This window comes from Struthio camelus, unplaced genomic scaffold (assembly GCF_040807025.1).
Source record: "Struthio camelus isolate bStrCam1 unplaced genomic scaffold, bStrCam1.hap1 HAP1_SCAFFOLD_82, whole genome shotgun sequence".
NCBI classification, from domain to species: Eukaryota; Metazoa; Chordata; class Aves; order Struthioniformes; family Struthionidae; genus Struthio; species Struthio camelus.
In genome coordinates, this window is record NW_027182594.1 from 135,678 (window position 1) to 151,137 (window position 15,460).

The 15,460-nt window shown below is 73.7% G+C and overlaps 1 protein-coding gene across 1 annotated transcript; it reads left to right on the top strand.

The window, feature by feature from the left end:
* The first annotated feature begins 5,159 nt into the window (after positions 1-5,159).
* Positions 5,160-14,763, top strand: IL11 (interleukin 11). The gene is made up of 5 exons (XM_068929186.1): positions 5,160-5,585; positions 12,358-12,537; positions 13,035-13,121; positions 13,809-13,967; positions 14,537-14,763. Exons 1-5 carry the CDS (start codon positions 5,160-5,162, stop codon positions 14,699-14,701), a joined length of 1,017 nt encoding a protein of 338 aa, XP_068785287.1. The 3' UTR covers positions 14,702-14,763.
* The last annotated feature ends 697 nt before the right edge of the window (positions 14,764-15,460 follow it).

Consider the following 15,460-nt stretch of genomic DNA (forward strand, 5'->3'; position numbering starts at 1 on the left):
GTGCGGCCGGGGGCTCCGGGGGCTCCCGCTGCCCCGGGGCGGCGCGGCGCGCGGGGGCCACCGTCACCCCCAGCTGGGAGAACGGTGGCGGCGGCCCGGCCCCTCGGGGCCCCCCGGCCGGGGACTCCGGCGGCCGCCGCCAGTGCCAGGTGAGGGCAGGGAGGCGGCGGGCGGGCGGGCGGGCGGCCAGGCAGCGGCGCCGCTTCCCCGTCACCTGGCAGCTAAATATTTACCCTCGCAGCGGGTGTTTGCCTTGGCGCCGGGCCCCCGGCGCGCCGCCCGCCGCCCGCCGCCGGGCCCTCGCACGTCCGCGCCGCCCGCCCCGCGCAGCCCCCCGGCACCCCAGCCCCACCGGCCGTGGGGCAGCGGGCGCCGGCGGGGCCCGGGGACACCGCACGGCGGGCGGCGCCCGGCCCCAGCCCCCCCCCGGCCTGTCCCAGCGCCGCGGTGGGGGCCCGGCGCGGCGCCCGGCACCCAGCCCGCCGGGCGCGCCAAGCCGGCCGCCTCGCGGCGGGTGCTGCCTGCGTGGGGCGCGCCGCGGGTGTTTGCTGTGGGCGCGCACCGCCAGTATGTGCCGCGGGTGCGTGACATGGTTGCTCGCCGCGGGTGCGCGCTGCGGGTGTGTGACACGGGTGCTCACAATGGGTGTTTGCTGTGGGTGCACACCATGTGTGCTCGGTGTGGGTGTGCGCCGTGGGTGCGCGCCGTGGGTGCTCGCTGTGCTTACACACCGTGGGTGCACACTGTGGGTGCTCGCTGTGGGTGTTTGCTGTGCTTGCACACCATGAGTGCACACTGTGGGTGCTCGTTGCAGGTGCGCACTGTGCTTACACACCGTGGGTGCTCACTGTAGGTGCACACCGTGGGTGCACACTGTGAGTGCTCACCGTGGGTGCTCGCTGTGCTTAGACACCGTGGGTGCTCGCAGTGGGTGCTCACCGTGGGTGCTCATAGCGGGTGCACGCTGTGCTCACACACCGTAGGCGCTCGCAGTGCTCACACACCGTGGGTGCTCATTGCGGGTGCTCGCCGTGCTCACGCGCCGTGGGTGCACACTGTGGGTGCTCGCAGTGCTCACACACCATGGGTGCTCGCCGTGGGTGCTTGCAGTGCTCATGCGCCGTGGGTGTGCGCCGTGGGTGCTCGCAGTGCTCACACACCATGGGTGCTCGCCATGGGTGCTCGCAGTGCTCACACGCCATGGGCACGCGCTGTGGGTGCTCGCTGTGCTCGCACACTGTGGCTGCACACTGTGGGTGCGCGCTGTGGGTGCTCGCCATGGGTGCTCGCAGTGCTCACACGCTGTGGCTGCACACTGTGGGTGCGCGCTGTGGGTGATCGCCATGGGTGCTCGCAGTGCTCACACACTGTGGGTGCACACTGTGGGTGCGCGCCGTGGGTGCTCGCTGTGCTCACACGCTGTGGGTGCACACTGTGGGTGCGCGCTGTGGGTGATCGCCGTGGGTGCTCGCAGTGCTCACACGCCGTGGGTGCACGCCGTGGGTGCTCGCCATGGGTGCTCGCAGTGCTCGCAACGCTGTGGGTGCACACTGTGGGTGTGCGCTGTGGGTGATCGCCGTGGGTGCTCGCAGTGCTCACACGCCGTGGGTGCACACGGTGGGTGCGCGCTGTGGGTGATCGCCGTGGGTGCTCGCAGTGCTCACATGCCGTGGGTGCACACCGTGGGTGCTCGCCATGGGTGCTCGCAGTGCTCGCACGCTGTGGGTGCACACGGTGGGTGCGTGCTGTGGGTGATCGCCGTGGGTGCTCGCAGTGCTCACATGCCGTGGGTGCACACCGTGGGTGCTCGCCATGGGTGCTCGCAGTGCTCGCACGCTGTGGGTGCACACGGTGGGTGCGTGCTGTGGGTGATCGCCGTGGGTGCTCGCAGTGCTCACACGCCGTGGGTGCACGCCGTGGGTGCGCGCTGTGGGTGCTCGCAGTGCTCACATGCTGTGGGTGCACACTGTGGGTGTGCGCTGTGGGTGATCGCCGTGGGTGCTCGCAGTGCTCACACGCCATGGGTGCACGCCGTGGGTGCTCGCCATGGGTGCTCGCAGTGCTCGCAACGCTGTGGGTGCACACTGTGGGTGTGCGCTGTGGGTGATCGCCGTGGGTGCTCGCAGTGCTCACACGCCGTGGGTGCACACGGTGGGTGCGCGCTGTGGGTGATCGCTGTGGGTGCTCGCAGTGCTCACACGCCATGGGTGCACGCCGTGGGTGCTCGCCATGGGTGCTCGCAGTGCTCGCAATGCTGTGGGTGCACACGGTGGGTGCGCGCTGTGGGTGATCGCCGTGGGTGCTCGCAGTGCTCACACGCCATGGGTGCACGCCATGGGTGCTCACCATGGGTGCTCGCAGTGCTCACACGCCGTGGGTGCTCGCCATGGGTGCTCGCAGTGCTCGCACGCTGTGGGTGCACACTGTGGGTGCGTGCTGTGGGTGATCGCCGTGGGTGCTCGCAGTGCTCACACGCTGTGGGTGCACACTGTGGGTGCGTGCTGTGGGTGATCGCCATGGGTGCTCGCAGTGCTCACACGCTGTGGGTGCACACTGTGGGTGCGTGCCGTGGGTGCTCGCAGTGCTCACACGCTGTGGGTGCACACGGTGGGTGCGCGCTGTGGGTGCTCGCCGTGCTCGCACGCCATGGGTGCGTGCCGTGGGTGCTCGCAGTGCTCACACACTGGGGGTGCACACTGGGGGTGCTCGCTGTGCTTACACACCATGGGTGCTCGCCGTGCTCGCACGCTGTGGGTGCGCGCCGTGCCGACCCGCCGCGGCTGTGTGCAGCGGGTGCTCGCAGCGGTCGCCCTGTCCCGACCCCCCGACCGCTGGGGGGCTGCGCGGGGCCCCTGTGTCACCCGCTGGGTGCCGGTGCTGGTGGTGGTGGTGGTGCCGGGGCCGGGGGGCGGCGAGGCGGCGGCCGGGTGACACACCGGCAGCCCTGGGGGGCCGCGGCCGGGCCGGCGGCTGACTCGGAGTCCGAGTGGGGCCGGGGGGGGTTGAGTCAGCGCTGGGGGGGGGCGGTACCTGCCGGGGGGGTGGGGGGGGGCAGCCGGGCGCCCAGCGCTGCCCGGGCCGCTCTGAACCGCTGCCCTGACTCAGCCGCCCCCTCGGCCAGGGCCCAGGCGTCCGGCCCCCCCGACCTGGGACCCAGGCGTCCGGCCCCCCCCACCTGGGACCCAGGCATCCAGGGCCCCCCTGACCCCTGGGACCCAAGCGTCCGGCCCCCCCCCCCCATCTGGGACCCAGGCGTCCGGCCCCCCCCGACCCCTGCCCGGCTGGGACCCAGGCATCCGGCCCCCCACACCTGGGACCCAGGCATCCGGCCCCCCCGACCTGGGACCCAGGCGTCTGGCCCCCCCCGACCCCTGGGACCCAGGTGTCCAGCCCCCCCAGCCTGGGACCCAAGCGTCCAGCCCCCCAACACCTGGGACCCAGGCGTCCAGCCCCCCCCGACCCCTGGGACCCAGGCGTCCGGGGCCCCCCCCACCTGGGACCCAAGCATCCAGCCCCCCAACACCTTGAACCCAGGCGTCCAGCCCCCCCACACCTGGGACCCAGGCGTCCAGCCCCCCCCCGACCCCTGGGACCCAGGCGTCCGGGGCCCCCCCCACCTGGGACCCAAGCGTCCAGCCCCCCAACACCTGGGACCCAGGCGTCCAGCCCCCCCCCAACACCTGGGACCCAGGCATCCGGCCCCCCCCACACCTTGAACCCAGGCGTCCAGCCCCCCCACACCTTGGACCCAGGCGTCCGACCCCCCAACACCTGGGACCCAGGCGTCCGGGGCCCCCCCCCACCTGGGACCCAGGCGTCCAGCCCCCCAACACCTGGGACCCAGGCGTCCAGCCCCCCCCCAACACCTGGGACCCAGGCATCCGGCCCCCCCCACACCTTGAACCCAGGCGTCCAGCCCCCCCACACCTTGAACCCAGGCGTCCAGCCCCCCCACACCTTGGACCCAGGCGTCCGACCCCCCAACACCTGGGACCCAGGCGTCCGGGGCCCCCCCCCACCTGGGACCCAGGCGTCCAGCCCCCCAACACCTGGGACCCAGGCGTCCGGCCCCCCCACACACCTTGGACCCAGGCGTCCGGCCCCCCAACACCTGGGACCCAGGCGTGCAGCCCCCCCCCCGACCCTTGGGACCCAGGCGTCCGGCCCCCTCAGCCCGGCCCGCAGGGGCCCAGGCGTCCGGCCGTCGGGGCCCGGCTGCGCCGTCAGCGCGCGGCCCCCCGGGGGCGCCGGCAGCCGCCGCTCTCGGCCCGGGCCCGGCCCCGCGGGGGGTCCCGGCAGCGGCCCCGGGTGGGACGGGGCGGCCCCGGCGCCGCGCGTGGGTGGCACTGACGTGGCCGCGGCCGGACGGCGACGGCGACGGGGGCCGCGCGGGGACCCCCCGCGGCAGCGCGGCGGTTTCCCGGCGTCGGGGCATCGGGCCGGGGCGGGACGGGGGCCGGGCGGGGGCCGGGCCGGGGCCGGGCCCAGCCGCGCCGCCCCTCCCGGCCCCTCCCGGCCCCCCCGGGCGCCCGGGCGGCGGGGGGGGGGCCAGGGCGAGCGGCGGGGGCCGGCGCCCCCCCCGGCGGGGCAGTGGTCGCCCGCCTCTTTGGGGCTTTTCGTGCTTTTTTTTTTCTTCTCTCTCTCTCTCTTTTTTTTTTTCTCTCCCTCTCTCTTTTCCCGGCCTGTGTTGCTGAATGGAAAAGCCATGACTCAAACGTGTGTCATCCGCAAACACACACATAGCGGGACCCGCGCCGGGATATAAGGGCCGATGCGCGGCGGGGCGTCATGCGGGGACACACACGCGCTCGCCCGCCCGCCCGCACCCCCGCGCACCCCGGCCTCCGGCCTCCGGCCTCCCTCCGCCTCCACCGGCCGGCCCGCCGCGGCGGCTCGGGGCCAGAGCGCCAGCGGGAGCGAGTGCCAGCGCGCCCCCGAGCGCGGGGCGAGGGCCGGACCCCCCCCGAGCCGCCCCGCTGCCCCACGCGCCCCAGCCCCCCGGCCAGGGGCGGCCCCGCAGGTGCGAAGGCTCCGGCCGCGGCTCCCCGCGGCCCCCGCCGGGAAGTTCGGCGGCCCAGGGGCGGCCCAGGCCCGGCCCCGGCGGTACCTGGCGCCCCGGCAAGGACGCTCCCACCTCGGCCTCCGCCCGCCGCCCCGTCATGACAAGTAAGTGCCGCCTCGGTTCCCCCCAGTGCCGCCAGCATCCCCTCGGGGCCACGCGCCGACGCATCGGTGCCTCCCGGGGGCCGCGGGGAGCCGGGGACCCCCGTCTGCCCCGCAGCCCACCCGCGCTGTCCGTCTGCGCCGTGCCGTCCGTCTGCACCGTGCTGCCTGTCTGCGCCGTGCTGCCTGTCTGTGCCGTGCCGTCCGTCTGCGCCGTGCCGTCCGTCTGTGCCGTGCCGCCTGTCTGCGCCGTGCCGTCTGTCTGTGCCGTGCCGTCCGTCTGCGCCGTGCCGTCGGTCTGCACCGTGCTGCCTGTCTGCGCCGTGCTGCCTGTCTGCGCTGTGCCGTCCGTCTGCGCCGTGCTGCCTGTCTGCGCCGTGCCGTCTGTCTGTGCTGTGCCGTCCGTCCGCGCCGTGCCGTCTGTCCGTCCCGAGCCGTCCGGCCGCTGGGCTCGGAGCGGCGGCGCGCGGCGCGAGCCGGGTGCAGGGGAGCGGAGCGGGGCCGGGCGCGCGCCGCCCCGGGGCCTCGGGGGCGCGAGCAGCTGCCGCCGCCGCGCCTCAAACCACAAGCGGCCCCGGCCCGCCGAGCCTCCCCAGGCCGCTCATTCCTGGGCGCTGAGCGCACCTGCCTGCGGCGGCGGCGGCGGCGGCCGCACCTCACCTCGCCGCCCCCCGGCCCTGCCCCTGCGCGGCGCGGTCCGGCACGGCACGGCACAGTCCAGCACAGCACGGCATGGTCCGGCACGGCGCAGCGTGCTCCGGCACGGCACGGCGTGGTGCAGCACGGCACGGTGTGGTGCGGCACGGCACGGTGCAGTCCGGCACGGCACTGCGTGCTCCGGCACAGTGCAGCGTGGTGCAGCACGGCACGGTGTGGTGCGGCACGGCACGGTGCAGTCCGGCACGGCACTGCGTGCTCCGGCATGGTGCAGCGTGGTGCAGCACGGCACGGTGTGGTGCGGCACGGCACGGTGCAGTCCGGCACGGCACTGCGTGCTCCGGCATGGTGCAGCGTGGTGCAGCACGGCACGGCACAGTCCAGCATGGCACGGCACGGTCCGGCACGGCACAGCATGCTGCAGCACAGGGCAGTGCAGTCCGGCACGGCACAGCGCGGTCCAGCACGGCGTGGCATGCTGTGGTACTGTGCGGCGTGGTGCAGCACTGCGCGGCGCCGTCTGGCACGGCTCGGCATGCTGCGGCACGGTGCAGTGCAGTCCGGCACGGCACGGCGCGGTGTGGTCCGGCATGGCGCGGCACAGCACTGCGCAGCGGGGCGCTCGCTCCAGGGGAGCCACGCACGTGACAGCGCTCGCACCGCTCGCGTGCGTGGACACACTCAGGTGTGCATGTACACACACACACACACACACACACAGAGGTGTGCATGTACAGACACCTGGTGTCTGTGTGGAGACAGTCAGGCCTCCATGTACACACACACACACACACACACACTCAGGTGTGCATGTACACACACACACACACACACACACAGGTGTGCATGTACAGACACCTGGTGTCTGTGTGGAGACAGTCAGGCCTCCATGTACACACACACACACACACACACACACAGGTGTGCATGTACACACACACACACACACACACAGACAGGTGTGCGTGCACACGCGCACACACACAGGTGTGCATGTACAGACACCTGGTGTCTGTATGGAGACAGTCAGGCCTGCATGTACACACACACACACACACACACACACACACAGAGGTGTGCGTGCACAGACACCTCCTGCTGTGTGTTGGAGACAGTCAGGTGTGTGTGTACACACACACAGACACAGACACACACACAGGTGTGCGTGCACAGACACCTCCTGGTGTGCATGGACACACAGGTGTGCGTGTACACCCACACCCACACACGCAAACACGCAGAGGTGTGCATGCACAGACACCTCCTGGAATGCATGGACACACTCAGGTGTGCGCGTACACACACACACACACACACACACACGTGTGCGTGCACGGACACCCCCCATGTGTGGACAGCCCCACAGCAGTGCAGCACACCCACACCGGTGCAGCTACAGGGTGCACGGACACCCAGGCGTGCAGGCGCCCCCACGTGTGCACACGTGCACGCAGGAACACGCATGTGCGTGCACGCACACACGCACACACACGGAGCGCACACCTGGAGACCCGCTCGCGGGCGTCCCCGCTCACGGTGCGGGCGCGCAGCCCCAGGAGCGGCCGCGGGCCCCGGGGCAGGCTGCCCAGCCCGGCGCAGGCGGGCACGCCGCAGGTGCGCGCAGCCCGGCCCCCGGCGCCCCCGCCCCTGGCGGCACGCGCGGGCCAGGCGCTGGAGCGGTGCCGCCGGCTCCCCGCCGGGAGAGGAGCGCCGCGCGCCTCCTTTTCCATGGAACCACCTTGACTCACCGCCCCGCATCACTCTTTCCAGCCGCCGCCGCGGCCCGCGCGCCGCCGCCGCCGCCCGACCTCACAGCGCGCCCACCGCCGCCGCGCGCCCCGCGCCGCCCCGCAGCCTCAGCCGTCCCGGGCTGCACGGGCTGACAGCAGGCTGGGGCTGCAGGGGCTGACCGCGGTCCGGGGCTGTAGGGGCTGGGGCTGCAGGGTCTGACCCCCTTTGGCGGCTGTAGGGGCTGACCGCGGTCCGGGGCTGTAGGGGCTGGGGCTGCAGGGTCTGACCCCCTTTGGTGGCTGCAGGGGCTGACCGCGGTCCGTGGCTGTAGGGGCTGGGGCTGCAGGGTCTGACCCCCTTTGGTGGCTGTAGGGGCTGACCGCGGTCCGGGGCTGTAGGGGCTGGGGCTGCAGGGGCTGACCCCCTTTGGTGGCTGTAGGGGCTGACCGCGGTCTGGAGCTGTAGGGGCTGGGGCTGCAGGGGCTGACCCCCTTTGGCGGCTGTAGGGGCTGACCGCGGTCCGGGGCTGTAGGGGCTGGGGCTGCAGGGGCTGACCCCCTTTGGCGGCTGTAGGGGCCGACCGTGGTCCATGGCTGTAGGGGCTGGGGCTGCAGGGGCTGACCCCCTTTGGTGGCTGCAGGGGCTGACCGTGGTCCATGGCTGTAGGGGCTGGGGCTGCAGGGGCTGACCCCCTTTGGTGGCTGCAGGGGCTGACCGCGGTCCGGGGCTGTAGGGGCTGGGGCTGCAGGGGCTGACCCCCTTTGGTGGCTGTAGGGGCTGACCGCGGTCCGGGGCTGTAGGGGCTGGGGCTGTAGGGGCTGACCCCCTTTGGTGGCTGTAGGGGCTGACCGCGGTCCGTGGCTGTAGGGGCTGGGGCTGCAGGGTCTGACCCCCTTTGGTGGCTGCAGGGGCTGACCGCGGTCCGTGGCTGTAGGGGCTGGGGCTGTAGGAGCTGACCCCCTTTGGTGGCTGTAGGGGCTGACCGTGGTCCATGGCTGTAGGGGCTGACCGCGGTCCGTGGCTGTAGGGGCTGGGGCTGCAGGGTCTGACCCCCTTTGGCGGCTGCAGGGGCTGACCGCGGTCCGTGGCTGTAGGGGCTGGGGCTGTAGGGGCTGACCCCCTTTGGCGGCTGTAGGGGCTGACCGCGGTCCGTGGCTGTAGGGGCTGGGGCTGCAGGGTCTGACCCCCTTTGGTGGCTGTAGGGGCTGACCGCGGTCCGGGGCTGTAGGGGCTGGGGCTGCAGGGGCTGACCGTGGTCCATGGCTGTAGGGGCTGACCGTGGTCCGTGGCTGTAGGGGCTGGGGCTGCAGGGTCTGACCCCCTTTGGTGGCTGCAGGGGCTGACCGCGGTCCGGGGCTGTAGGGGCTGGGGCTGTAGGGGCTGACCCCCTTTGGTGGCTGTAGGGGCTGACCGTGGTCCATGGCTGTAGGGGCTGACCGCGGTCCGTGGCTGTAGGGGCTGGGGCTGCAGGGTCTGACCCCCTTTGGTGGCTGTAGGGGCTGACCGCGGTCCGGGGCTGTAGGGGCTGGGGCTGTAGGGGCTGACCCCCTTTGGCGGCTGTAGGGGCTGACCGCGGTCCGTGGCTGTAGGGGCTGACCGCGGTCCGTGGCTGTAGGGGCTGGGGCTGTAGGGTCTGACCCCCTTTGGTGGCTGTAGGGGCTGACCGCGGTCCGTGGCTGTAGGGGCTGGGGCTGCAGGGTCTGACCCCCTTTGGTGGCTGTAGGGGCTGACCGCGGTCCGTGGCTGTAGGGGCTGGGGCTACACGGGCTGACCCCCTTTGGTGGCTGCAGGGGCTGACCGCGGTCCGGGGCTGTAGGGGCTGGGGCTGTAGGGGCTGACCCCCTTTGGTGGCTGTAGGGGCTGACCGTGGTCCATGGCTGTAGGGGCTGACCGCGGTCCGTGGCTGTAGGGGCTGGGGCTGCAGGGTCTGACCCCCTTTGGCGGCTGCAGGGGCTGACCGCGGTCCGTGGCTGTAGGGGCTGGGGCTGTAGGGGCTGACCCCCTTTGGCGGCTGTAGGGGCTGACCGCGGTCCGTGGCTGTAGGGGCTGGGGCTGCAGGGTCTGACCCCATTTGGTGGCTGTAGGGGCTGACCGTGGTCCATGGCTGTAGGGGCTGACCGTGGTCCGTGGCTGTAGGGGCTGGGGCTGCAGGGTCTGACCCCCTTTGGTGGCTGCAGGGGCTGACCGCGGTCCGGGGCTGTAGGGGCTGGGGCTGTAGGGGCTGACCCCCTTTGGTGGCTGCAGGGGCTGACCGCGGTCCGTGGCTGTAGGGGCTGGGGCTGTAGGGGCTGACCCCCTTTGGTGGCTGCAGGGGCTGACCGCGGTCCGTGGCTGTAGGGGCTGGGGCTGCAGGGTCTGACCCCCTTTGGTGGCTGCAGGGGCTGACCGCGGTCCGGGGCTGTAGGGGCTGGGGCTGTAGGGGCTGACCCCCTTTGGTGGCTGTAGGGGCTGACCGCGGTCCGTGGCTGTAGGGGCTGGGGCTGTAGGGTCTGACCCCCTTTGGTGGCTGTAGGGGCTGACCGCGGTCCGTGGCTGTAGGGGCTGGGGCTGTAGGGGCTGACCCCCTTTGGTGGCTGCAGGGGCTGACCGTGGTCCATGGCTGTAGGGGCTGGGGCTGCAGGGGCTGACCCCCTTTGGTGGCTGCAGGGGCTGACCGCGGTCCGGGGCTGTAGGGGCTGGGGCTGTAGGGGCTGACCCCCTTTGGTGGCTGTAGGGGCTGACCGCGGTCCGTGGCTGTAGGGGCTGACCGCGGTCCGGGGCTGTAGGGGCTGGGGCTGTAGGGGCTGACCCCCTTTGGTGGCTGTAGGGGCTGACCGAGGTCCGTGCCTGTAGGGTCTGGGGCTGTAGGGGCTGACCGCTGTCCAGGGCTGTACAGGCTGGGGCTGTAGGAGCTGACCGTGGTCCATGGCTGTAGGGGCTGGGGCTACACGGGCTGACCCCCTTTGGCGGCTGTAGGGGCTGACCACAGTCCGTGGCTGTAGGGGCTGGGGCTGTAGGGTCTGACCCCCTTTGGCAGCTGTAGGGGCCGACCATGGTCCGTGGCTGTAGGGGCTGGGGCTGTAGGGGCTGACCGCGGTCTGGGGCTGTAGGGGCTGGGGCTGTAGGAGCTGACCGTGGTCCATGGCTGTAGGGGCTGGGGCTGCAGGGTCTGACCCCCTTTGGTGGCTGTAGGGGCTGGGGCTGTAGGGTCTGACTCCCTTTGGCGGCTGTAGGGGCTGACCGTGGTCTGTGGCTGTAGGGGCTGGGGCTGTAGGAGCTGACCGCGGTCTGTGGCTGTAGGTGCTGGGGCTGTAGGGGCTGACACCGATCTGTGGCTGTAGGGGCTGGGGCTGTAAGGTCTGACGCTGTTTGGCGGCTGTAGGGGCTGACCGTGGTCCATGGTTATAGGGGCTGGGGCTGTAGGGGCTGACCGCGGTCTGTGGCTGTAGGTGCTGGGGCTGTAGGGGCTGACACCGGTCTGTGGCTGTAGGGGCTGGGGCTGTAGGGTCTGACCCTGTTTGGCGGCTGTAGCGCCTGACCGTGGTCCATGGTTATAGGGGCTGGGGCTGTAGGGTCTGGCCAGCGCCTGGGGCTGTAGAGTCTGACCCTGTTTGGCGGCTGTAGTGGTTGACCACAGTCTGTGGTTGTAGGGGCTGGGGCTGTAGGGTCTGACCCCATTTGGCAGCTGTAGCAGCTGACCACGGTCCGTGGTTGTAGGGTCTGACCCCATTTGGTGGCTGTAGGGGCTGACCACAGTCTGTGGTTGTAGGGGCTGGGGCTGCAGGGTCTGACCCCGTTTGGCAGCTGTAGGGTCTGACTGTTTGGCGGCTGTAGGGGCTGACCACGATCTGTGGCTGTAGGCTCTGACACCGGTCTGTGGCTGTAGGGTCTGACTGCAGGGTCTGATCCTGTTTGGCGGCTGTAGGGTCTGACACCAGTGCATGGTTGTAGGGTCTGGGGCTGTAGGACCTGACCCCGTTTGGTGGCTGTAGGGGCTGACAGCAGTCTGCGGCTGCAGGGCCCGCGGCTGTAGGTTCCCCCCCACAGCTGGGTGCCCCCCCAGGAGGTCCTATCCCCCCCCACGGGGTGCCCCCCAGGGGGTCCCATCCCTCCCCCGGGTGCCCCCCCGAGGGTCCCGCCCCCCCACCCGGGTATCCCCCCAAGGGGTCCCATCCCTCCCCCGGGTGCCCCCCCAGGGGGTCCCGCCCCCCCCACCCGGGTGCCCCCCCAGGGGATCCCATCCCTCCCCCGGGTGCCCCCCCAGGGGGTCCCGCCCCCCCACCCGGGTATCCCCCCAAGGGGTCCCATCCCTCCCCCGGGTGCCCCCCCAGGGGGTCCCGCCCCCCCCACCCGGGTGCCCCCCCAGGGGATCCCATCCCTCCCCCGGGTGCCCCCCCAGGGGGTCCCGCCCCCCCACCCGGGTATCCCCCCAAGGGGTCCCATCCCTCCCCCGGGTGCCCCCCCAGGGGGTCCCGCCCCCCCCACCCGGGTGCCCCCCCAGGGGATCCCATCCCTCCCCCGGGTGCCCCCCCGAGGGTCCCGCCCCCCCACCCGGGTATCCCCCCAAGGGGTCCCATCCCTCCCCCGGGTGCCCCCCCAGGGGGTCCCGCCCCCCCCACCCGGGTGCCCCCCCAGGGGATCCCATCCCTCCCCCGGGCGCCCCCCTGGGGGTCCCGCCCCCCCCACCCGGGTATCCCCCCAAGGGGTCCCATCCCTCCCCCGGGCGCCCCCCTGGGGGTCCCGCCCCCCCCGCCCGGGTGCCCCCCCAGGGGGTCCCATCCCTCCCCCGGGCGCCCCCCCGGGGGTCCCGCCCCCCATCCGCGGCAGGCCCCGACGCCGGCGTGTCGCGCAGGTGCGGCGTGCCGGGTGCTGCTGGCGCTGCTGAGCCTGTGCCCGGCGGCGGGCGCCCCCCGCCCGCGGCCCCCCGAGCCCCGCGCCGACCTCGACGGCGCCGCCAACCTGGCCAAGGCCCTGCTCAGCGACACCAAGGCCTTCCTCGCCCACCTCGTAGGTACCCGGCCCCCGCGCCCCCCACCCCGCCCCACGGCACCCGTCCCACGGCCCCCACACCTGACCCACGGCACCCGCGCGGCCCCCGCACCCGCCCCACGGCCCCCACACCTGCCCCACGGCACCCTTGCAGCCCCTGCACCCGCCTCGCGACACCTGCACGGCCCCCAACCCACCCCACGGCACCCGTGTGCCCCCCAACCCGCCCCACCGCACCCACCCCCACCCCGTGGTGCCCGTGCAGCCCCAAACCTGCCCCACAGCGCCCCACACGGCCCCATACCTGCCCCACGGTGCCCACATGGCCCCAAACCTGCCCCACAGCGCCCCACACAGCCCCATACCTGCCCCACGGTGCCCGCATGGCCCCAAACCTGCCCCATGGCACCCCACACAGCCCCCACTGCCCCCAGCGCTGCCCCCGGCCCCCCGGCTCTGCCCCCCAACACCCCCAGCGCTGCCCCCGGCGGGTGCTGAGCCCTCGTCGCCGGCAGAAATCGCGGTTCCCGGCCGAGGGGGAGCACAAGCTGGACTCGCTGCCCGTCCTCTCCATGAGCGCCCTGGAGCTGGCCAACATCCAGGTGAGCCCGGCCCGGACGCCTGGGCCCGCGGGGCGGAGCGGGGGAGCCCGGGCGCCTGGGACCCCCGGGGGGAGGGATCCTGGACACCTGGGACTGTGGGGGGAGCGGGGGAGCTCAGACACCTGGGTCCACGGGGGGAGCGGGAGAGACCAGCTGTTTGGGACCCCCAGTGAGGGGGAGCCCAAACATCTGGGACCCCCTGGGGTGGGGAACCCGGACACCTGGGTCCACGAGGGGGAGCGGGGCCTCCCGGACACCCGGGACCCCCAAGGGGGGATCCCGGACACCTGGGTCCACGGGGGGAGCGGGGCCTCCCGGACACCTGGGACCCCCAAGGGGGGATCCCGGACACCTGGGTCCACGGCGGGAGCGGGGCCTCCCGGACACCTGGGACCCCCGGGGGGGGGATCCCGGACACCTGGGTCCACGGGGGGAGCAGGGCCTCCCGGACACCTGGGACCCCCAAGGGGGGATCCCGGACACCTGGGTCCACGGGGGGAGCGGGGCCTCCCGGACACCCGGGACCCCCGGGGGGGGGATCCCGGACACCTGGGTCCACAAGGGGAGTGGGAGATCCCAGATGCCCAGGATCCCCGGGGGGGACACCTGGGTCCACGGGGGGAGCGGGGCCTCCCGGACGCCTGGGACCCCCAAGGGGGGCGGGCGGTGAACAGGGGCCTCCCGCAGGCCCCCGGGGCGCTGGCGCGGCTCAGCGCGGACCTGCAGCGCTACCAGCGGCACCTGGAGTGGCTGCGGCGCGCGGGGCCGGCGCTGCGGCCGCTGGAGCCCGAGCTGGCCGCCCTGCACGCCCGCCTCGACCGCCTGCTCAAGCGCCTCGACCACGTGGTAGGGGCGGGGCTTCGAGGGGCGGGGCGGGGCTTCGGCGGGGCTGCACCGCTGGGTGCGGCTTCGGTGGGGAAGGGCTGGGTGGGGCGGGGCCGCGCTGTGGGGCGGGGCTTGGGCGGAGCAGGGCGGGGTGGGGCGGGGCTCGGAAGGGGCTGAGGGGCGGGGCTTCAGCAGGCGGGGCTCGGGCGGGGCTGTGCCGCAGGGGCGGGGCAGGGTGGGGCTTGGGCGGGGCTGCGCCGCGGGGCGGGGCTTCAAGGCGGAAGGGCGGGGCTGCGCCGCGGGACTTCGGCAGAGCAGTGGGGCGGGGCTTCCGCGATGGGGCGGGGCTGAGGGGCGGGGCTTCGCCAGCGCTGCGGGGCGGGGCTGTGCCGCAGGGCGGGGCTTTTGCGAGGAAGGGCGGGGCTGGGGGCGGGGCTGCGCCGCGGGGCGGGGCTTCGACCGAGCAGGGCGGCGGGGCGGAGCTTCGGCGGGGCTTCTGCATCGCGCGGCCTGGCCGGACGGGGCGGGGTTCGCGCGGGGCGGGGGCGGGGCTGTGCCCGCCGGCTGAGCCCCGCCCCCTCCGCCCGCAGCTGGCGCGGCTGAGCCTGGCGCGGCCCAGCGAGGCGCTGCCGGCGCTGCCGGCGCCGGGGACGCCGTGGGCGGCGGTGCAGGCCAGCCACGCCGTCTTCCACAGCCTCCACCTCTACCTGGACTGGGCCTCGCGCGCCCTCGTCCTCCTCCGCAACAAGCTGTGACCCCGCCCGGGCCCCGCCCGCCTATTTATGCCCCGCGCTATTTATTTATTTATTGCCGTCGGGTCTCGGTCCATGTCTTCTTGTCCTTATTTGTATTTTATTGTTATTAATTATTATTATTATTGTTAATTATTGTTATTTTTAAATGCCTTAAGTTAATTGCTCTGCGCCGGCCCGGCCCGGCCCGGCCCGGCCCTGCCGAGGTGCGGCGCAGCGGGGCCGCCCGCCCCGCCGGGCTCTGCTGCGGGCTCCGCGCCGGCTCTTGCCGCCCGCCCCGCCGGGCTCTGCTGCGGGCTCCGCTCCGCGCCGGGCTCCGTGTCGGGCTCCGCTCCGAGCTCCGCGCCGGCTCTTGCCGCCCGCCCCGCCGGGCTCTGCTGCGGGCTCCGCTCCGCTCCGAGCTCCGCGCCGGCTCTTGCCGCCCGCCCCGCCGGGCTCTGCTGCGGGCTCCGCTCCGCGCCGGGCTCCGCGTCGGGCTCCGCTCCGAGCTCCGCGCCGGCTCTTGCCGCCCGCCCCGCCGGGCTCTGCTGCGGGCTCCGCTCCGCGCCGGGCTCCGCGTCGGGCTCCGCTCCGAGCTCCGCGCCGGCTCTTGCCGCCCGCCCCGCCGGGCTCTGCTGCGGGCTCCGCTCCGCGTCGGGCTCCGCTCCGAGCTCCGCGCCGGCTCTTGCCGCCCGCCCCGCAGCGCGGCCGCGGCTCGGGGGCGCCCAGAAAACCCGGCGCGGAGCCGGAGCCGGAGCCGGAGCCGGGGCGGCCGGCGCCGCC

Bases quoted from the DNA above. Each gene is read 5' to 3' on its own strand.
- IL11 (XM_068929186.1), top strand. From the start codon at position 5,160: ATGACAAGTAAGTGCCGCCTCGGTTCCCCCCAGTGCCGCCAGCATCCC. The intron at 5,586-12,357 runs GTCCGTCCCGAG...CATCCGCGGCAG, and splicing joins CCGTCCGCGCCGTGCCGTCT to GCCCCGACGCCGGCGTGTCG. The intron at 13,122-13,808 runs GTGAGCCCGGCC...GGCCTCCCGCAG, and splicing joins TGGAGCTGGCCAACATCCAG to GCCCCCGGGGCGCTGGCGCG.